At 40.5% G+C, this 23,236-nt stretch overlaps 1 protein-coding gene across 3 annotated transcripts in view; it reads right to left on the bottom strand.

Moving 5' to 3' along the window:
• The window catches only part of HEMK1 (HemK methyltransferase 1, mitochondrial release factors N(5)-glutamine), an 80,161-nt gene that overhangs the window by 12,278 nt on the left and 44,647 nt on the right, over window positions 1-23,236 (bottom strand). The window contains exon 10 of one of the 3 annotated variants that reach the window (XM_083354972.1): window positions 8,343-8,456. In XM_083354972.1, the coding sequence (XP_083211098.1) occupies window positions 8,343-8,456 (114 nt within the window). Of the gene's footprint in view, window positions 1-8,342; window positions 8,457-15,228; window positions 15,408-23,236 lie in introns of those variants that run through there. The other 2 variants (XM_083354973.1, XM_083354974.1) reach the window with 2 other exon arrangements.

Here is a 23,236-nt window from a genome sequence, read left to right on the forward strand (position 1 = left end):
TTCTAAGGGAAAGGAAAGTTAGCTATTAGAATTGATTTATATTATAGAATCTGAAAGGATACAACAAAAGATATTTTTTTTAATAATTGGTGAACTATTAAGATGATAAACAGAATATACTTGTATAAAATAAGAATGCACTGAAGTGAACAATGTATGTATTTTAGACAGGATAATTACTATATAATGAAATGGGGGAAATGAAAATTAAATGAAAATTTACCTGAAAATTAAGTTTTCTTCTATATATTACAGGCTACTTTGAAATATTCTATTGCAATTAGGTAAAATTCAAAAACAGGACATGGATATGTATAAGTGAAAATATATTGAAAATTGTTCTAATTGATTTTGTCACAATTAGAAATGTATTAATTTGATTATGTTACCATAACTAAGGGAATCGGAGAGGGAATTCTTGTTGATGTAACTTGAGCTATCTACAAATGATTTTGTTATTTGCTATTGTTTACTTTTAACTACCCAACCACTGTATTGCTTCATAAATACCTGGATGTAAAATTAAAAAATTAATAAAACCTGTATTTAAAAAAAACAAAAACTAGGGAGCATGAAGCTTCAGCTTAGTGGAAACAAAGAAAGTTCATTTGAAAATAAATGAAACAAATTTTTTTAAAAAACCAGGTAATTCTAAAGCAGGCATGTCAAACTGCCGGCCCACGGGCTGGATGCGTCATGCCAAAACCACGCCCACCCCATTGCCAGCAATGGGGAAAAAGTCACAATACGTCGCACGATGTCACGTGACATTGCGAGTTTGACATGCCTATTCTAAAGGATAGATCAAAGCCTGGTATCAAGTAGCTTTTCTCCTCTTAATCAGTTTGTACATCATATGCAAATTCTGCTTGGTGTCTAACTCTGAAAAATGCATTATAACATGACAGAATTAGACAACTGATGCCCCTGGCTTTTATATTCTCGAAAGTGATAAACATACTACTAAACCATTCTCTAAAAAGGAAGTAGTTATAATATTATTACTGTGGGCAAAGAGATTTCTTTTTTCAGTTTGTTCCATTGTACATATCACTAATTGTTTATTCTGAAAAAGCCAAAAGCAAAGCAAGCATGGCTCGGTCAATCTGTTTTCTGTTTGTAACTTTATTTTATTTTATTTTATTATTTTATTTTATTTTATTATTTTATTTTATTTATACACATACATACTGTACATACTTGTAAACTGCTTCAATTTAGATGAGTCTGGGCAAACCAGTACAAAATTAATATTTCCATACCTTAAAAACAGCCCTCAAGATTATAATAAGATTTTTAGAGGGATGGGTGGAACACACAAAGCAGACCAGAAATAGGTAGTTAACTACAAGCCAATCATGTTTTCTCATTTGTTAAGTCACAGTTGCAACTAGAAAGCCAACAACGTCTTGTTTTCAGATTGTACGTTACTTCCCTAAAAAACCCTCAGGGTTTATTCATTGAACAATACACCAAGTAAAAAACAATACCACTTAGATAAATTCAGTGTTTTTACAGCTTAGATGAACTCTATCACTATTCAAAAAAAATTATGACAAAAGAACTGCCTACACTCTGCCTTCTTTGATTTTCTCTTCTTTGGGAGACTCCTACCTTCGCCTATGCGACCAATATTTTGCCTCCAGGTGTGTTTAAACAATAAGTGCAATAAGTGACATAATTAATCAGCAGCTGTACAAACTACATGTGATGGGGCAGAGAATTTCAGTCCAATATTGAATTAAGATCATTGTGGGGGAAAAAAAAACGCTACAAGAAATGGTGAAGTCAGGCTATGCTTCCTTGAAAACCGCCAAAATCAATTACAGGTAGTCTTCGGCTTAGAACAGTTCATTTAGTGAATGTTTGAAGTTATAACATAACTGAAAAAATGTGACCATTTTTTCACTTACGACCACTGCAGCATCACTATGGGCATGTGGTCAAAATATGGATGCTTGGCAACTGTTTCATATTTATGACAGTTGCAGTGTTCTGGGATCATGTGATCACCTTTTGAGACCTTCCGTCAAGTAAAGTCAATAGGGAAGCCAGATTCACTTAACAGCCATGTTACTAAATTAAGCACTTCAATGATACACTTAACAACTATGGCAAGAAAGGTTGTAAAATGGGGCCAAATTCACTTAATGACTGTTTCACTTAGCAACAGAAATTTTGGGCTCAATTGTCATAAGTGGAAGACTATCTGTAGTCTAATGTTCTTTAATCCTTCCTTCAGCTAATTTTTTTTTTAAAAATCCAGTCAATTAGTGCTTGCGGGTCTGCAAGAAAGTAGGATTGCATTATCACAAACACAAGTCCTCTGGCTTTTAATCAAGCATTTCAGGCAGTAGACTTAGCAGAAAATACAAAACTATTTTATACAAGACCGTTTCAAGAGTAGTTAGAATCTCCAAAAAGTTAATTCAGTAACCATATAATAACTCTACAAAGTCTTGGATTTAGTCTAAAAAAAGCAACTTGCCTACCGCCCTTTCAATTCTATGGTTTAGATCAGACATGTCAAACACAGGGCCCGGGGGCCAGATCCGGCCCGCAAAGTGGTTTCATGTGGCCCGCAAAGCCATCCTGGAAACAGTGAGGGAACGGCCCCCGCTGCCTTGGCCCTGGCCCAGAGACCCTCCTTCTGCCAAAGACCCTCAGATCTGTCCCACTCCTGCCCAGGCCCCCATAGGCACGCTTGATGCCAATGATGTAGAGCTGGCCACGCCCACCCAGTAGGCCATACGCACTCTAGCCACGCCCACCCAGTAGGCCACGCCCACCCACCCCCCTGAGGGCAACTGCAATGCTGATGCGGCCCTCAATGAAATTGAGTTTGACACCCCTGGTTTAGATCATGGGTCTTCAAACTCGGCCCTTTTATGACTCATGGACTTCAACTCCCAGAATTTCTCAGCCAGGCATGCTGGCTGAGGAATTCTGGGAGTTGAAGTCCATGAGTCATAAAAGGGCCGAGTTTGAAGACCCCTGGTTTAGATTGTTATTTTTCAACCTTGGCAACTTTAAGACAAGTGGACTTTAACTCCCAGAATTTCTGCGAGTTGAAGTCCACCTGTCTGAAAAACACTGGTTAGATGAAATGAATTGAGGATATCCAGTCTCTCACTTTGCCCTCTTTACTGCTAGATCAACCAATCTTTGACTTTCAAACAGGGAAGACTTGTCAGGGTGAAACGGAACAGAAGCAGTTGGCAGGGCAATATTTTGTTGAAGTCTTTCAATCCTAATTCTGGGGATAAGGAAGTATAATCCTCATATGGTCTCTTATTAGAGATTAGACCTCTGATTAGGCTGGAATTTCATTTGCACCCTTGGAGCAAAGTACCTCTTTCTCAGGTCAGAAACCACAGCGACTTTCTAACTCTACTTAAGTTCCTCTTGATAATTACAGCCAGGTATCTACCACTGGAAGCATTGTGCCACCACTTGGAACCAAGTCCATGTTATTTCTAAGAAAACTGACACTGTTGAACAGCTATAGTATACTCATCTACTAGCAGCTGCAGGGCAAACAAAACCCAACCTCTGCACATGTATTGTTGAAAACCACGACCTACTTTCTTACCCCTGTTAATTCTACAAGGAACTGAAATCTGTGCCAACTTGCACCAACAGCATAACATGGTTTATGACACAATTACTAAGTTTTGGAGAGCTTGTAGTAAAATGATAAAGGCTTTCCTGGTTAGAACCTCCCCTCAAGGGTCATCTGATGGGTTTGGGAATGTCACACGACTTATAGGGTGCCATGTTAATATATCTTATGAAAGGCATTTGCAGTCTTCTTGCCAAAAGTGTATTAAATGTTACGGTACACACTGTAATGAAAAAGACAGGTTGCTCTTTAACAATGTACTTTGGCAAAGAATCTCACCTTGTGCAAGAAGAAATGGCAATTCCATTTGTATCCTTAAAAGACAGGGTCAGCATTTGTGGTATCATTTTACAGATCATTGGCACAAGGTTGAGGAAATGAATGTTACCAGAAGGAAGAAAACACAAGAATGCAGTACAGCAATACAGGCAGCATGTACCAGTGGAAAGTTACATTTGGATCTAGCTTCAAATATGCAATGAACCTATTGGGCAATTTTTTTAAAAATGCAAACAGCTCAATACAACAGAGTACTTTTTTCATTTCTAAAATAATGCACTGAAAAAAAAACCAACATGCCATTTTACAATAGTATTTATGAAAAGGAAAATTAAGCAGCAAAATCCAATACTGATACATTATCAAGCATAGAGTACACTTTGAAGCTTCCCTCTGATATGTACTAATTACAGATACATACACACTTTGTTCAGCAAATTAAATTCCTGCTTCTCAGAACCTAAATTACAGATCAAAAACTCTAAATAGGCAAATAATTAAATAGCTATTAGGGGACAATGGAATGGAAAGGAAAAACAATCGCTAAGTTTCTAAGTTTATTAGAACAAGATTTGTTAGAAGAACAGGTAAAAGAAACAATGTTAATCTGGAGCAAAAATTTCAGTTACAGTATTGACCTAGATAATTGAAAATCACTATAGGATAGAAACAGGAGGTTAACGCTAGCCACCTCCTATAAAGAAAATTTATACAAGATGTTTTATAGCTGGCACCTTCCCTCTACAAGGCTAGCAAAAATAGATAAAAAAATCTCACCGACATGCTGGAAATGCAGAAGCTTCCAGGGACTTACTATCACATGTGGTGGGAATGTCCAAAAGCGCAAAATGTTTGACATTGGATAAAAAATTGGTTGGAAAAATTTTATTACAAAAAATTGATTTAAAACCAGAAACCTTCTTATTAGGGATTATTAATGATAAACTTAGCAAAGCATCTTTCTACTTACTATTGCATATTTTAACAGCAGCAAGATTGGCCTATGCCCAAAAATTGAAAAAAAAGGAAACCCCCACTGAAGAAGAAATAATAAATAAAATTTTATCCTGCGCTGAAATGGACAGGTTAACTTTAGAGATTAAAAATAAAACTGAAACAGAGTATTATGAAATTTGGAAAATTTTGTACGATTGGTTAGAGATAAGGAGGATCGTTGAGATGACTATCGATTGATTAGTTGACAATGTAAGGACTTCTTATTAGCACCTATATCAGGACACAACTGAAAGATATGTAAATACAACGCTGACGACTGAAAGATGGTCTACCAGAAAATTTACAGATGTTATATGTACATTTTGTTATACTCTGTCCCATCATAGAATGTATTTTAAGTTTCTGTTTTTCTTTCTGTAACCTAAGGCAATACTAATAACAGTGTTGTAGCCAGGGAAGTTGAATCATGTCCATTTTTGTTTTTAAATGTGCATTTAATAAAAATTTTTAAAAAAGAAAGATAAATGGAGATATGAAGGGAACGTTTCATGCGAAGATGGGCATGATAAAGGACCAAAATGGCAGGGACCTAACAGAGGCAGAAGAGATTAAGAAGAGGTAGCAAAACTACACAGAAGAACTATACAAGAGCTTAACGTCCCAGATAACCAGAATTGAATGGTCACTGACCCCGAGCCAGACATCCTAGAATGTGAAGTGAAATGGGCCTTAGGAAATCTGAGCAACAGCAAAGCAAGTGGAGGTGACAGTATTCCAGCTGAGCTATTCAAAATCTTAAAGCACAATGCAGTAATAGTGCTACACTCAATTTGCCAGCAAATCTGGAAAACTCAACAGTGGCCACAGGATTGGAAAAGGTCAGCTTACATTTCAATTCCAAAGAAAGGCAGTGCCAAAGAATGTTCAAACTATCGCACTGTTGCACTCATTTCACATGCTAGTAAAGCTATGCTTAAAATCCTACAAGCTAGACTCCAGCAGTATGTGGATTGAGAATTACCAGAAGTTCAGGAAGGATTTTGAAGAGGCAGAGGAACTAGAGATCAAATTGCCAACATATGTTGGATCATGGAGAAAGCTAGGGAGTTCCAGAAAAACATATACTTTTCCTTCATTGACTATGCTAAAGCATTTGATTGTGTGGATCACAACAAACTGTGGCAAGTTCTTAAAGAGATGAGAGTACCAGACCATCTTATTTGTCTCTTGAGAAACCTATATGCAGATCAAGAAGCAATGGTGAGAACTGGACATGGAACCACTGATTGGTTCAATATTGGGAAAGGAGTCTGGCAAGGCTGTATACTGTCGCCCTGCCTATTTAACTTATATATAGAGCACATCATGAGAAAGGCAGGGCTAGATGAATCAAAAATTGGAATTAAGATTGCTGGGAGAAATATCAACAACCTAGGATATGCAGATGATACCACTGTAATGGCAGAAAATGAAGAGGAATTAAAGAGCCTCTTGATGCATGTGAAGGAGAGTGCAAAAGTGGACTTGAAACTTAACATTAAGAAAACCAAGATCACGGCATCCGGCCCTCTCAATTCCTGGCAAATAGAGGGGGAAGAAATGGAGGTAGTGACATATTTTATTTCCTTAGGCTCCAAGATCACCGTAGATGGGGACAGCAGCCAAGAAATTTAAAGACACTTGCTCCTGGGGAGGAAAGCTATGGCAAATGTAGACAGCATACTAAAAAGCAGAGACATCACCCTGCCAACAAACGTGTGTATAGTCAAGGCCATGGTTTTCCCAGTTGCAATGTATGGCTGTGAAAGTTGGACCATAAGAAAGACTGAACGCCAAAAAAATGAACTATGGTGCTGGAGAAGATTCCTGCGAGTCCCTTGGACTGCAAGGCATTCAAACCAGTTAGTTCTAGAGGAGATCAACCATGACTGCTCTTTAGAAGGCGAGATCCTGAAGTTGAAACTCAAATACTTTGGCCACGTAGAGAAGGAAGGACTCACTGGAGAAGAGCCTAATGGTGGGAAATATTAAGGGCAAGAGAAGAAGGGGACGACAGAGAATGAGGTGGCTGGATGGCGTGAGCTTAAATGGACTCCAGAAGATGGTAGGGGACAGGAAGGTCTGGAGGAATGTTGCACATGGGGTCGCGATGGGTCGGACACGACTTCGCAACTAACAACAACAAATTCTTACCTCCATTCTATACCCTTAGTTTGAGGAATGCAAAGTGATTATAAGATAAAAGAAAAATAGCAATTATACATTGGATATAAATGGTATATCTCACGTAACAACTGTAATAATCACAAAACAGTTTTAAAATTTGAAATAAATAAATAAACAAACAAACAAACAAACCTCAGAAAAATGCGAGTTAGCAGATGAGAACATACCTTTAGAAAGCACTGTAAACAATCCAGGGTTAGGAGACAGAACTAGTCATGATCTTCTTTCCTACATTTTTGAATATGCAGAAACCTTGGCCTGGATAAATGTAAGACAATCACAACATTAAATCTTACTAAAAAGAGTGTAGAAGTTAAAAAGGGAGCTTTGTAGCACTTTAAAGACTAGCACATTTTACAGTATGAGCTTTCTTGGAATTTATTAAATGTTGAAAGTTTTATAATCCCTTAATAATATGTTAGAATGGTTTTAACTAAGAACTGTAGGTTACAAAGAGTTCATGGAATTGTTTGTATCTGGAGATAAAGATGTTAATTAATTTTTTCATGATATAAATAAATTTCCAAGCTATTCTTAAGTTTCACAAGAGTCATTTTACTACTACAGGTGTTCAATGAAAAGAATAAAGTACAATATTTGGCCCAGCATCTGCATAATATACAAATAAAGTGAAACATGTTCAACAACATTTCTCTGTATTCTATGCAGAAAGCAACATATCTCTTCAATGTTTCCTATGCTTCCATAGAACTCTTTGATGCACAGCATTTATATACTCAACTCAACTTTGGCTTTGTAATGTACAGGTAGTCTTTGACTTATGACCACAAGTGAGTCCAAAATTTCTGTTGGTAAGCAAGACATTTGTTAAGTGAGTTTTGCTCCATTTTTATTATCTTTCTTGCCACAGTTGCTAAGTGAATCACTGCAGTTGTTAAATTAATGACATGGTTGTGAAGGGACATGATCTGTCTTCCCCGTTGATTGTGCTTTTCGGAAGGTTGCAAAAGGTGATCCCATGACTTTGGGACACTGCAACTGTCATAAATATGAATCAGTTGCCAAGCATGTGAATTTTGATCACCTGACCATGGGGATACTGCAACGGTCGTAAAACAGTTATAAATCACTTTTGCCAGTGCCGTTGTAACTTTGAACAGCCACTGAATGAACTGTTGTAAGTCGAGGTCTACCTATATTGTGGGCTGCCAATAGAACTTGGTACAAGGGTTCTATAAGACGCTTGCTGCATAAAGTAACAAGAAAAATGAAAATCTAGGAATCTTCCCCATCTTACTTTCCACTGAAATCCTTGTGTGTAGCAGATACAAAGAGGAACAAATCAGGATGATCGGACAGCCAATTTGTTACCATTTTGGGGTGCCTGGGGTCAACCTCCAAATACACACTCCTGAAAGAAGAAAACAACAACCATCTTTATTAAAACTTGCTTCAATGAAAAATACACAAAATAGCATGCTGTGAATCTGGTTCCAGTGGAGTTTTGTAAAGGCATACTGGGGTGGGTTTTGCAATGATTCAAAGACCCTAAACTTCCAATTTAACCATATTTATGGCTTGCTTTTGGCAGCTTTTTGGTTTTATTATGAGTTAAATGAAAAATTGGATAAATGCTGATGCAAGCATATGCCCCTTAGGTGGAGGTCTCTCCAATCAGACTCTAAGTTATGAGAAAGAACTCTCCCAGTTCATCACGCAGTGGATCCTACATTCTTGTAGAGAAAAGTTCATTTAATGCAGTCTGTGAAATCCATTGTTATTAATCTCTTTATCAGAGAAAAATAAACCCTATTTCTTTTATTGTATAAACTGATGAATATTTATATGAATAGTATCGGTTTAAAGTTTGGTCTGATGTTTTCAGGAGCAGCTTTGCCCAAGTGACTTCCCCAATTTTTTTGTGTGCTAGCTTCTCCCTTCCATCAAAGCAATTCAAGCATTTTTTTTTACTGTAAGTCATTTCCTCATTTATTGAAATGTGAACATGATTATGTAGTCATTTCTATGTAAGTTAGTCAGTTTTTGGTTTTTCTAGTTTTACTGTTTCTTTTATTTTATTGTTGCATATATTGATTTATTTTTGGATGGTAAGCCACCAGAGATTTCCCTGGAGACCTCAGTAACTCATCCTCTTTTATCTTTGTATCATTTAGAATCATTTGCATCTCTTCTTGTCTTTTTGTTCATCATTTTGTTCTGCTGAATAATTGCCTTTGCAAGAATGCTCTACTGGCATCCCATACTATTTTATTATCAGTGTACTTATTGAAATTATTCTAAAAAAAATAAGACTCTTTTTACATTTTTTCACAATCAATATACATTGTAGTAATATTTCATTTGATCTCCATCTATAGATCCAACTTTCTTCTTGTATATTAAAATCACTAAATTATGGGCACAGAACATTTTTGGCAATATTTCAACTTTGTTAGCATAAGTGGCCAAATTTTGATTCTATTCTGGAGAAAGCGCTAAGTCAGGGGTGTCAAACTGCCGGCCCATGGGCCGGACGTGTCACCCGGAAGCCGCGCCCACCCCATTACCGGCAATGATTAAAAGGCTCCAATATGTTGCGCGACGTCACGTGACATCGCGAGTTTGACATGTCTGATCTAAGTCTTTCTGAAAAATAAGTATATTTTTTAGAATCACCACTTTTATGTCTCCATATATTAATTAATTCAAGTTTATTCATCATTTTGAAGAATATTCTTGGTAGTTTATCTTGCATCATTTAAATTCTCTTTACTGGTGATCTGTTTTATTGTGGGCAGATTACTCCATTCCAGTCTCCCTCTAGGCACCAGTTTACATATGACAGCTCTATTAATTTTCACTTAGGTCCATAGAAAAATACAGATTTATTTTGGTTTGGAGCATAAATTTCCACTAAAAAGATCTTACTTTTATTTAAATGGTACAGATAGTCCTTGACTTACAACAGTTCATTCAGTGACTGTTCAAAGTTACAACAGCACTGGAAAAGGTGAGTTGTGACTGTCTTCATTTAACAACCATGATATTAACTTAATTGCCATGGTTCACTTAACAAATGTGACAAAAAAGGTTGTAAAATGGGGCAAAATTCATTTAACAAATGTCTGACTTAGCAACAGAAATTTTGGGCTCAATTGCAATCGTAAGTCGAGGACTACCTCTACATTTTTATTTCTATGTCTTGAAACATAAGCTGGGCGAAAGAAATCCTCTTAACTTTTTTCCTTATCAGATGCTACCAATATATTCTCAGGTGCTCCTGTCTCTTTTGAACCTGGTTTGTACATCCGGCAAAGTGTATTATTGAAGTATGGGTTGCAAAATCATGATCATTATTATACTAGCATAGGAGATAAATGAAAGTGCTTTATAGTTAAAGTATCCTTTAGCACTGACTTTTCTACTATTGGAATATAAATTCATCCTTGTAATGGGTTTTTTGAATAATTGCCTACAAATGGCTTACAAAAATTAACTGCATCAATTCTTAAGTTCAGCTGACATTTCACCAATTCCCACAACATCGTTGTTAGCAATATTTTCCTAGGAATAATTTAATTTTACTTTTCACAAAGTCTGCTCTAATTCAGAGATCAACCCTTAGAAGCAGTGGTCTCTCCAAGATGTGCACCTGTGTGGCCACAAGCAACCATTGCACAGGAATCTGTCTCCTGTTCACTGAGATGATGCACCAGCAAAGGAAGGAGAGAGAAATAGAGAGAGGCCCAGAGAAAGAGGGAGGAAGAAGACAGGAAAGCTTTTTGCCCAGCCCTTGGGAACTAGGTGGAAGCATGCAGATCTTCTGTTGAGCTCCAGGGCAAAGAAGGGACTTAGCTGTAGCAGGAAGAGGGTTAAGGTTTTGCCGAAGACTTAGGCTGAAGCCAATGTTGCAATAGCTCAATAGTGTAAATTTGATCCCGTGAAGATGTCAAAGCGTATAACTCAAAGTTTGGTGCGAGACTATTGTAATATATTAAGGCAACTGAAAACTGGCAGGAAGTTTTAAGTTATCAGGGCTTCATGGCATAAATGTATTAGCTGAAACTAAGGAAAATTCTGAACGCCAGCCTGAGCAGGTTCACTAAATATTTTCTTATATTGAAACTGGAGATGTAGTGCTCCAGAGGACCCCAACCTTTTGGGCACCAGGGACTGGTTCCGTGGAGAAAGGTTTTTCCACGGACTGGAGAGTGCGTGGTTTTGTGTGCTGCCTGCATCCCATGGATGGGACCTTGCTTGTTTGTGCAGACTGGTTGTTGGCATGCCGCAGCCTGGTACCAGTCCATGGACTCGGGGTTGGGAACCCATATAGTACGCCTTCAAGTGCAGAAGTCAAAGTTTGTTATTTTTTTAAAAAAAGATTTTATTAGATTTTATAGGGTTAAGAATAACATTTTAGAAGGCAATGTGGTAATTGAGTTAAACAATAGATCAGTAATACAGTCATTAGTATCTCAGGTTACACCATCAAATATTTTTTCCCAGTTTCCCTTAACATTTGCTATTTCATATTTATGTTAATAAGTTTCTAATTATATCAAAATTCAGTAAAAATTTCATTATCCCATTTATGAATATTTTTTTCTTTTTGCTTATACATATCTTAATAGTTCTCAACAGACAATCAATGTCCTGTTATAAAATTTTACCAATTTTAATTTTTAATTACAGTATTCCAATTTAACCTTTAATATCCATAGTATTTAACTTTCAGGTAACCCAAATTTCCTTTATCTCATTTCATAAAAAATATAACATCTAAAATACACCTATTAAAACTTAAATATGTTCTTATTCTATTCCATAAACATTTTGTACTTCCCATCCTAATAGATCACCGCCTTAATAATAGAGTATCTTTTATTAGTTCAGATCCATAATCTATATACACTGGGCTAATCAATAATTCAAACCTATTTTCTTATAGTTAATTTAAATTTCCTTTGTTAATCTAAACCAGGCATGTCAAACTCGCAACGTCATGTGACATCGCGCGACGTTATCAGAGCTTTTTCCCCATTGCCGGCAATGGGGTGGGCGCGGTTTTGTTGTGACACGTCCGGCCTGTGGGCCGGCAGTTTGACACCCCTGATCTAAACCTTCAATATTCAACCAATTAATCCCCTGTTTTTTACTATTTTCTGACTATTTTAAATCTAGTACTCAAATTTCCTTTTATTTCAAAATCTCCCTTTAGCCCACTAACTGACAGTTTAGGATCCTCTCTAATAAATCAGGGGCCCCCAGTTTTTCAACCTAATTCTAGCTTTCTTCTTTTGCCAGCCAAGTTTCCATATCAATGCTTTTAAATCATCAGAGAGGTCTCTCTTCATTCTTGTGAATATTATGTGGATTAAAGGAGACCATCTAGCTGCTAATTTTCTAAGAGGACTGGCCCATTTATAATCATTAAGTCGCTTTGATCTCCTAGATCCCCATGTTTGTTCCAGTATAGTTCTCTTCAACTTGATCTGGTCTTTTTCTTTCTCAGGTTTCTTCTTCTGGTTTTCATTGAAGGTTATTTCCAGTTTTGCAATTATTGTAATTCTCTGAATTTTCAGTAGACTGTGCTTGTTTTGTAAAGCCCTCTGTGATGACGTTCACTTGTTCCACTTCTGTTCTTTTTTTGGGTTAGTAGTTTTCTAGTTGCAATCAGGGTTTTGCCTTCTGGAGGTAAGCTGGCACCTTTATCTTTCAAATTAGCTTTAAGTTTCTCAATATTTGCAAGAATAGCTTCAAGTACAGGTTTAAACATATCCCGAAAACTGGAAATCGTCCTCCATTTCTGATGTAGTTAAAAATGATCTTTCTGGTGGAGGCTATTTATTAAGGAAGTCAGTAAATGTTCACCTCCACCATTCCTAGAAGCCAGTTTCACTCCCCAGCTGCTCTCTCAAAGCTAGGTTTGTGGTAGATAAAACCAAGGTCAGACCTGGGCAGTAAATAAGTCTCTTCGTTAGAAGTAATAAAACTGTTGTGCCAAACTTGCCACAAAATATCCCCCGATAGCATTTAGAGTCTTTTTCAAATCCCAGACTAAAATCTTAACCACTTTAAGGTCTTTTTTGCAAACAAAACAAAATGTCAGATTCCAATAAAAATAGGAATTTTTTGGGTTGCCAAGTTCCAGACAGAAAATAAATATCCAGTTGTCTTAAGTTGATTTTTTCAAAGCTTTGTTTCCTCTAAGTAATCAAACACTGCCATTTTAGAGGGTGGGGAATGATTTTAGGTTATGATTTTGCTGATGGAAAGCTGTGAGATCCATGGCAGATTGAGTACCTGAATAGACACTCAGTCAAAAAGCCCATCTTTTTGCACCCCAAACAAATTATGAAGAATTCCAGAAGGCAGTGGAATAAATCACTTAGGAATGGTATCAAAACTAATAGGAAAAAGCCTGAGTTGCAGCCTATGATGTAGTCCCATACAGACAATTCAACAAAAGTTAGATGGATGTTAAATCATTTTGCAATGAAAGAATGCATTAAAAATTACAAAACACTAGTTCAGTATTTCTCAAAGGAAGTTGAGGATGGAATTGATCTTGCTCCAAGTATTGTTTGACAATATTGCAGAATCCATAACTATGCTTTTTTTACTGGAGCTACATTGTGCCACCTGAGGCTTTTGAGCTTGCTAAAGCCAAGGCAGGGAAGCTGAAAGCACAATATTTCAACTCTGAAGTGATTATTTTTGCTATTATGGTAACCAAAATAAATAATGATAACATGCCACAGTATTGAACCATCTGGCAGACAGAGTCACAGATGGTAAAGTGGGTTGCATTTGAAATATTAATCTTTTAGCAAGATAGTATTTTTGACAATGAAGAAACACAATATTTGGTTTGTAGGTACTCAAACATTCTCATAAAACAAATTTCTGCTATAAGAAAGACTTATAAGTAGCAAAAATAAATATAATGAAAAAGACAACCTCCAATTTGTTATCAGCTTCATGTTAATAGCTATTAAACTGAAACCTGGCTTAGCTTTTGCATTGAAGCCTGAAATATGGCACACAGATTTATTTAGTAATCCAAAAAGAAATTTGTATAATTTTGGTATAATTGTATAATTCAACTTTGTATAATATAGATCACAATGTAAGTGATTGATTTTTGGATGCAAATTTTCTTATTTCCTGTACAACAAAACTTTAATTTACTTGTAAGAAATTATCTATTTCAGTTACTTTTTAACATTGTTTTGATGTTGTGTATTGTATACATAACAGTGTAATTATTTTTTTCATTTGGACAAAAATGTGCAACTTCTCATTTGATAAATAATTTTGAAATTTACATTTTATACATGTAAAGTATATTATGTGCTTGTTCTGAAAATACTTTAGCAGGGACAAAGGAATCACAAAATGCAGTGATGACGATTTAATCATTTTGTATCCAAACTCAAGCCTACATTTACTCACAGCATTTTGCAGTCTACAAAATAAACCGACAACAAAAGAACTAAAACAAGGTAAAAATTCTATTTTTCACCCCAAATGCTGAATCAATCGGGCTGTTAAATTTACATATGGAAGTAGTTCACATCAGCAAGAAATATTTTCCTCTCTGTGTCACTGACTTCTCTATCTTGAAGACAGAGAAGATGAGAGAAAGAATTCATTTTTTTGTTTGGAAAAAATAAGACCTTGAAAAATAATAGTTTATGACTCAGGTTACAAATGAAAGTTCTCTCAATCCTCTTTCCTTTAAACGGGTCTTCTAAGAGAGAGGGAAAGATCTTCTTACCATCTTTTACTCTCCTATGCTTTAGAAAAAGCACTGCATTTTCTCTTCAGTGGAAATTATTTGAAATTTTCAGTCTTATACCAAGCTTGACAAGAGTTTTCTGTGTATGTTCTGTGTTGTATATATAAAGAATTCCATTCTGTTCTTCTTTATGTAGCATATACTAGAATACTATAATAAAGATATACTGGACTGAAATATAGCAAGCATTTTGTTTGCTGGTTTGAACTGAGTTTGACTTGTAAACAATGAAACCATCTAGAATTTCTCATCTCCCAATCTGTTTTCATGCAGATCACTAACAGCAGAGCAGGATTTTCTGGTAAACAGGTGTGTCCATAATGACAGGATAGCACAGGATGATACTGGGAGAAGCTGCCTTTATCTTCCCCAAAGGAGCTCTTGCAAATTGCTATAATTGTTTATGAACGTAGTCCAAGAACATAGCATACTTCCATCCAAATGGTTTATCCTCTTTTAATGTTTCATTTATAAATTCCATCTCTTCCACTATAATTTTCTTCAATTATATAATCCTTCTTGGAAACAGCAGTTTCAGTCAATATTACTGGTAGTTAAGGGCTATGTGAGAAGAAAGTTTTTTATTCTTATAATTTCACATTTTTAAAATTGCCCAAATTCTCAATGACGCTGGGCAATGTACAAATTGAAAACAAAAACAAACAAACAAACATAACAACAATACTCAAGATGGTCACCCTGGTGGAACAGACGTAAGAATCCCTCACAAAAAGAATCCACATTTTGTCCTAGCCCAGGGGTAGGCAACCTTAGCTCTTTTATGACTCGTGGACTTCAACTCCCAGAATTCCTGAGCCAGCCAGGAAGTCCACGAGTCATAAAAGAGCATGGTTACCTACCCCTGTCCTAGCCTAAAGTCTGGGGGGAAAAGCCTGTTTTCTGGGTCTCATCAGATGACATTGTTTAATGAACAAGACCCAGAGCATGATGATTCCATTTAAACTTATAGGATGGGCAGAAAAAAAGCGATGGTCCCTCAAATAACTAACCTGATGCCATACAGTGCTTTGCAGATGATAACTAGACTTTAAATTACACTCATATGTATATCAGTAACCAGTATAGGTTGCACACCGTGTTGGTGATAATTTTCATTTTGTGTAACTTGCACAGAATAATACTTCTGACAACAAAGACAATGAATGTAATTTAATAGTTCGTCTAAGATATATGGTAATGCATGCTTGTGAATAAAAATGGAAAGCAGAGGAATACCTGTATGTATGTATATATGCATGTACCAGGGAGTGCAGAATTATTAGGCAAGTTGTATTTTTGAGGATTAATTTTATTATTGAACAACAACCATGTTCTCAATGAACCCAAAAAACTCATTAATATCAAAGATGAATATTTTTGGAAGTAGTTTTTAGTTTGTTTTTAGTTATAGCTATTTTAGGGGGATATCTGTGTGTGCAGGTGACTATTACTGTGCATAATTATTAGGCAACTTAACAAAAAACAAATATATACCCATTTCAATTATTTATTTTTACCAGTGAAACCAATATAACATCTCAACATTCACAAATATACATTTCTGACATTCAAAAACATAACAAAAACAAATCAGTGACCAATATAGCCACCTTTCTTTGCAAGGACACTCAAAAGCCTGCCATCCATGGATTCTGTCAGTGTTTTGATCTGTTCACCATCAACATTGCGTGCAGCAGCAACCACAGCCTCCCAGACACTGTTCAGAGAGGTGTACTGTTTTCCCTCCTTGTAAATCTCACATTTGATGATGGACCACAGGTTCTCAATGGGGTTCAGATCAGGTGAACAAGGAGGTCATGTCATTAGATTTCCTGCTTTTATACCCTTTCTTGCCAGCTACGCTGTGGAGTACTTGGACGCGTGTGATGGAGCATTGTCCTGCATGAAAATCATGTTTTTCTTGAAGGATGCAGACTTCTTCCTGTACCACTGCTTGAAGAAGGTGTCTTCCAGAAACTGGCAGTAGGACTGGGAGTTGAGCTTGACTCCATCCTCAACCCAAAAAGGCCCCACAAGCTCATCTTTGATGATACCAGCCCAAACCAGTACTCCACCTCCACCTTGCTGGCGTCTGAGTCGGACTGGAGCTCTCTGCCTTTTACCAATCCAGCCACGGGCCCATCCATCTGGCCCATCAAGACTCACTCTCATTTCATCAGTCCATAAAACCTTAGAAAAATCAGTCTTGAGATATTTCTTGGCCCAGTCTTGACGTTTCAGCTTGTGTGTCTTGTTCAGTGGTGGTCGTCTTTCAGCCTTTCTTACCTTGGCCATGTCTCTGAGTATTGCACACCTTGTGCTTTTGGGCACTCCAGTGATGTTGCAGCTCTGAAATATGGCCAAACTGGTGGCAAGTGGCATCTTGGCAGCTGCACGCTTGACTTTTCTCAGTTCATGGGCAGTTATTTTGCGCCTTGGTTTCTCCACACGCTTCTTGCGACCCTGTTGACTATTTTGAATGAAACGCTTGATTGTTCGATGATCACGCTTCAGAAGCTTTGCAATTTTAAGAGTGCTGCATCCCTCTGCAAGATATCTCACTATTTTTGACTTTCCTGAGCCTGTCAAGTCCTTCTTTTGACCCATTTTGCCAAAGGAAAGGAAGTTGCCTAATAATTATGCACACCTGATACAGGGTGTTGATGTCATTAGACCACACCCCTTCTCATTACAGAGATGCACATCACCTAATATGCTTAATTGGTAGTAGGCTTTCGAGCCTATACAGCTTGGAGTAAGACAACATGCATAAAGAGGATGATGTGGTCAAAATACTCATTTGCCTAATAATTCTGCACTCCCTGTATATATGTATGTTTGTATTTATAATACACCTTCCTCCTCCTATTTTCCCCACAACAAAAACCCTGGGATCAACTCATGATCTCTTCCTTTCTAGTCTGTCGCCTGAACCACTAGATGAAACTGGCTCTCATATAAGATCCTACATGGTTTTTCCCTTTCCTTTCCTACTCAAAAGGTGATGGGGAAGGGCACAGAATTCTACCCAGAATTAAAAAAAAATAGTTTCATTCTCTATCTCAGACATGTCAAACTTGCGATGTCACGTGACATCACACAACATATCGGGACAATTTTGCCATTGCCGGCAATGGGGTGGGCGCGGCTTCTGGATGATGCGTCTGGCTCGTGGGCCGGCAGTTTGACACTCCTGTTCTATTGTCTTTCTGATTTGCAGATTACTAAACAGGAAGACAAAACTAAGACAAGACAAACTTCTTGGACATGTGGGAACCTTTTCAATTTTGGAAATGTGATAGAAAACCTTCCCATTCTAGCACTCCACAGAAGCACGTCACAGGCATCCTCATAAGTGGATGTCATATCTCACCCATTCAAAAAATGATTGCCATGGTGATCAAGAACAATCACAGAATAATCATTTATGAAAAAGCATTTATGTATATTCCTCAGTTTTGGAGTTTGAAGGTTCTGCACAGTGTCTTAGCTGTTCCCAGCACTGCACTGGTTCTGCACAGAGAGATTTGATGTTGATCTATTGGAGCCACTCTCCCAGCTTAAGAGTTACAGCCCCAGCTGCTCCTACCACCACTGGGACTACTTTGGACTTTACTTTTCACATCCTCTCTAGCTCCTGGTACGTTTCCAACTTCTCATACTCATACTCTCATACTCATGGTGGAGATATTGCCTGGCTGGTGTTTGAGATGGCTGGCGGTGAGGAGAGTGGAGTACCGCGGCCTCTCTGGTATGGCGACCTGGCCTGGTGGGGGAATGCGGACGCTGATGCCTCGGACGTTAATGAGTCACAATTTTAACCTCTGCGCCGCCAGAAACTGACTAGACCATGTTTTGTGGTTCTGTTGAACTACCATGGTCTTGGTTTCCCTTCCTGGCCGACTATTATCTGGTCCTTTTACAACATGACATTGAACTGTAACCGGAGTTCTCCTACCATTTTGTATCTCTACAGGCTTATCAGCCCTGATGTATTTCGCTGACTCTTTTGCTCTAATTCCCTCTTCTCTCCTCCCCTCCCCTATAATTTTGGAAGGTCCGGGGTACAACCACTGTGGGAGAGTGGTTGAGATTTTACATCTGCTGCCCCCAGAGGTGAGAGCTCTGGGTGGTATTGCTTCCCCCCCCCGGTTGCATGTACCAGGCTGCTCCCCGGCCCTGACCGCCGTGAGAGGGCGGGATTCGATCTGTTCCGGGGTTTCCAGCTCTAGTGGCAGTGGAGCTGGACTGGCACTCTGGTCATTTGCCTTCGATGTATTTTGAGATCCTCCCGTATCGATCTGGTCTGCCTTGCTGCCTTTTGTCAGACTTAATTAATAACCATCATGCGTCTGACTTATCCTAGCACGGTTTTACTCGCCCTCAGGGCCCCCCCCATCCTGGGAGTGACCCGCCTTACTTTTTACACCTCCTCTCGATGAAGGGCCCGATTGTTGGGACCCTGAGAGATGGCTGGGCACGGGTAGGGGCCTCCGATATAAACCAATTAAGAGGCCCCTGGTTAGTTTCTTGGCTAAATTTTTTAGGAGGTTAGGGAGGGGGGTGGGAACTTCTTTTGGTTGTTTGGATATGGGGGGTAGTCCAACAACCGTTGTTCAGGCCAGGTCCGGGATTGATCGCGGGGGGTCGGAGCGGGGGTCGGTTGCCCCCGGGGCTCCAGGGCAAGTTGTGGGATTACCCATTCCCACGACATTAGGGAATGGTAGCAGGTGCAGGAACAGAGGGCCGTATCGATCTCAGGGAAGGCCTCTCCGCTACTTGCAAGCGGTGAGGCGTTCCGACCCTCTTGTTCTGCCCCGAGGTCCCGGGAGTGAGGATGTGCAGCCTCCTGAGCTCCGGCTGGTGTGCTTGAATGCCAGGTCTGTCGTCAATAAAGCTCCTCTTGTCCGTGACTTGGTCGAGTGTGAGCAGGCGGACCTGGCTTGCATCACGGAGACTTGGTTGGGCCCAGAGGGCGGTATTCCTCTGGCTGATCTTTGCCCACCAGGTTTCCGGGTGCTACACCGGCCTCGGGCTCAGGGTAGGGGTGGGGGAGTGGCTGTTGTTATGAGGGAGACCTTAGGTCCGCGGGAGGCCACCGTTCCGCAGATAGTCGGTTGTGAGTCTCTCTTTTTGAGATGCGGCCCTGGTGCGCAGTTGGGCTTGCTGCTGGTGTACCTTTCGCCTAGTCACGCAGCAGCAGCCCTGCCTGAGCTTCTCGATGTCCTCTCTGGGTTGGTGGTTGAGTTCCCGAAACTTATAGTTTTGGGGGACTTCAATCTACCATCTCTGGGAGGATCATCTGAGTTGGCTCGGGAGTTCATGGCTTCCATGACGGCCATGGACCTGACGCAGGTAATTTCGGGACCGACTCATGAGGGAGGCCACACCCTTGACCTAGTTTTCTTATCTGGTCGGTGGTTAGATGATCTTGGTGGGGGCTCTCCAATTATTATGCCCCTGTCATGGACCGATCATCATCTCCTGCGGCTGGTCTTCCGCTTTGCTACCCCCCGCCGTGGGTGTGTGGAACCAGTTAGATGGTACCGCCCCAGACGCTTAATGGATCCCGAGAGGTTCCAGGCAGCGCTGGGGTCCCCACCTGCTTCCCCCACTCACAGCTCGGCAGATGCCTTAGTGGAAGCCTGGGAAAGGGCAGCCACTGAGGCTCTTGACCGAGTTGTACCCTTGCGGCCCCTGACCCAATGCAGATCCCGTCGAGCTCCATGGTTCTCTGCGGAGCTCCGGGAAATGAAGCGTCGGAGACGGGGCCTAGAGAGCGGTTGGAGGTCCAGCCGATCCGAATCCGACCGATTGCGTCTAAGAACCTACATTAGGTCTTATCTCGCTGCGATAAGGGTGGCGAGGTCTAATCACTTCGCTACTCTTGTCGCGTCCGCAGATAATCGCCCGGCCGCCCTGTTTAGGGTGACTCGCTCCCTCCTTAATCAAGAGGTGAGGGAGGAACCCTTGCAGGGTCGTGCCGAGGAGTTTAACAATTATCTGTCGGACAAAATCGCTCGGATTCGGACTGGTCTGGACTCTGACTGGGTAGAGTCTGGCGATCAGGAGACGGGCGGTCTTGTCGATATCACCTGGGAGGAGTTTGATTCTGTGACTACGGAGGAAGTGGACAGGATTATGGGGAGACTGAGCTCCACCACATGTTTATTGGACCCGTGCCCTTCCTGGCTGGTTTATGCAGCCCGGGAGAGGACACGCAGCTGGTTCCAAGCAGTTATATCAGCTTCTTTGAGTGAGGGTAGCTTCCCTGCCGTCTTGAAAGAGGCGGTGGTGAGGCCTCTCCTCAAGAAGCCTGCCTTGGACCCAGCTGTATTGAACAACTTTCGTCCGGTCTCCAACCTTCGCTTTCTTGCGAAGGTTGTTGAGAGTGTGGTGGCGCATCAGCTCCCTTTGGTCCTGGATGAAGCGGATTATCTAGACCCGTACCAATCAGGTTTCAGGCCCGGGCACAGCACGGAGACAGCATTGGTCGCGCTGGTGAATGATCTCTGGAGGGCTCGGGACAGGGGTCATTCCTCTGTTCTAGTCCTATTAGACCTCTCAGCGGCTTTCGATACCATCGACCATGGTATCATGCTGCGGCGTCTCAGGGGATTGGGAGTGGGAGGCACGGTCTTACAGTGGTTCTCCTCCTATCTCCAGGGACGCTCGCAGTCGGTGTTGACAGGAGGGCAGAGGTCAACCGCGAGGTCTCTCGTTTGTGGAGTTCCTCAGGGGTCGGTTCTCTCGCCTCTCCTGTTCAACATCTACATGAAACCGCTGGGTGAGATCATTCGTGGCTTTGGAGTTGGGTATCATCAGTATGCTGATGATACCCAGCTTTTTCTTTTGACCCCAAACCACCCCAGTGATGCCCTCAACGTGATGTCCCGTTGCCTGGAGGCGGTTCGGGTCTGGATGTGGAGGAACAGACTTCAACTCAACCCTGACAAGACCGAGTGGCTTTGCATACCTTCATCCCGGGTCTATTCGGATATTCCATCTCTATCTATGGGGGGTGAATTATTACCCCCCGTGGATAGGGCTCGCAACTTGGGAGTCCTCCTAGATTCACGGCTCACCTTGGAAGATCACATGGTGGCTGTGACTAGGGGGGCTTTCGCCCAGGTTCGCCTGGTGCGCCAGTTGCGGCCCTATCTAAGCCGGGATGATTTATGCACGGTCACTCACGCGCTCGTGACCTCTCGTCTAGACTACTGCAATGCTCTCTACATGGGGCTTCCCTTGAGGACCACCCGGAGGCTCCAACTGGTACAGAATGCAGCCGCGAGAGTTGTGTTGGGAGTCTCCCGATACTCCCATGTCACACCTCTGCTCCGTGAGCTGCATTGGTTACCAGTTGTCTTCCGGGTGAGATTCAAGGTGCTAGTAATGGTGTTTAAAGCCCTACATGGCAGGGGTCCGGAGTACCTTAGGGAACACCTGCTGCCGGCGTCTACTTCCCTCCGCCCTGTGCGTTCCCACAGAGAGGGCCTCCTCAGGGTGCCACCGGTCAGAGAATGTCGACTGGTGGCCCCCAGGGGGAGATCCTTCTCTGTGGGCGCCCCGGAGCTATGGAACCAGTTACCGGTTGAGCTCCGGACGGCGCCCGATCTTCGCTCCTTTCGCCGCGATCTGAAAACATACTTGTTCGAGCAAGCCGGCCTGGCCTGAGGGGGGATTGGTGGGGTTTTTATTATTTTTATTGGGGTTTTTTACTACGTATTAACTGTATTTTTAATTGGGCATGTATTTAATTATCTTTTATCTTTTGTAAATCTCTGTGTTTTATTCTTGCCCTGTACACCGCCCTGAGTCCTTCGGGAGAAGGGCGGTATAGAAATATTAATAAATTAAATTAAATTTCCAGATGTTGCTGTCACTTGGCACTGCTATATCTAGCACTACCATTGTCTTCTGGTCCTTATCTATTAACACGATGTCTGGTTGATTGGCTAGTCCCTTCTTGCCATTTTACACCTTGTCACTAATGTGTTGGAGAGTCTTTGAGGCCTTTCTGCATAGTTTCCATTCTGGGTCCTGTCTAGTATGGTAGACCCCTGCTTCTATGGATCTGGTGCTTAATGTCAGGTGTAGGAAATCAGAAGCCAGATTAGAGTTCAAAAGCACTACAAATTAATTTCATGCTACATTCACTACAATCTGATCAAGGCAAATTGGTGCCAGATAAGAGTCAACAGGCTTCAAGGGGGGGGGCTGGACTTAGGTTTTTTATGGGGACGTAGCAACTCCAAAATAATGTGGTGTTCTGACCCCACCCCCAAGCTCAGCCTGGTCATTTTTGCATTTAATGCCTGTTCTTCTACTGCTATGTTTAGTATCTAAGTGCTGTCTTTTAGTCAGCCCTTTCCAGCCACTGGTAGGAT

Source organism: Vipera ursinii, assembly GCF_947247035.1.
Source record: "Vipera ursinii genome assembly, chromosome: 2".
In the NCBI taxonomy this organism is placed as follows: Eukaryota; Metazoa; Chordata; class Lepidosauria; order Squamata; family Viperidae; genus Vipera; species Vipera ursinii.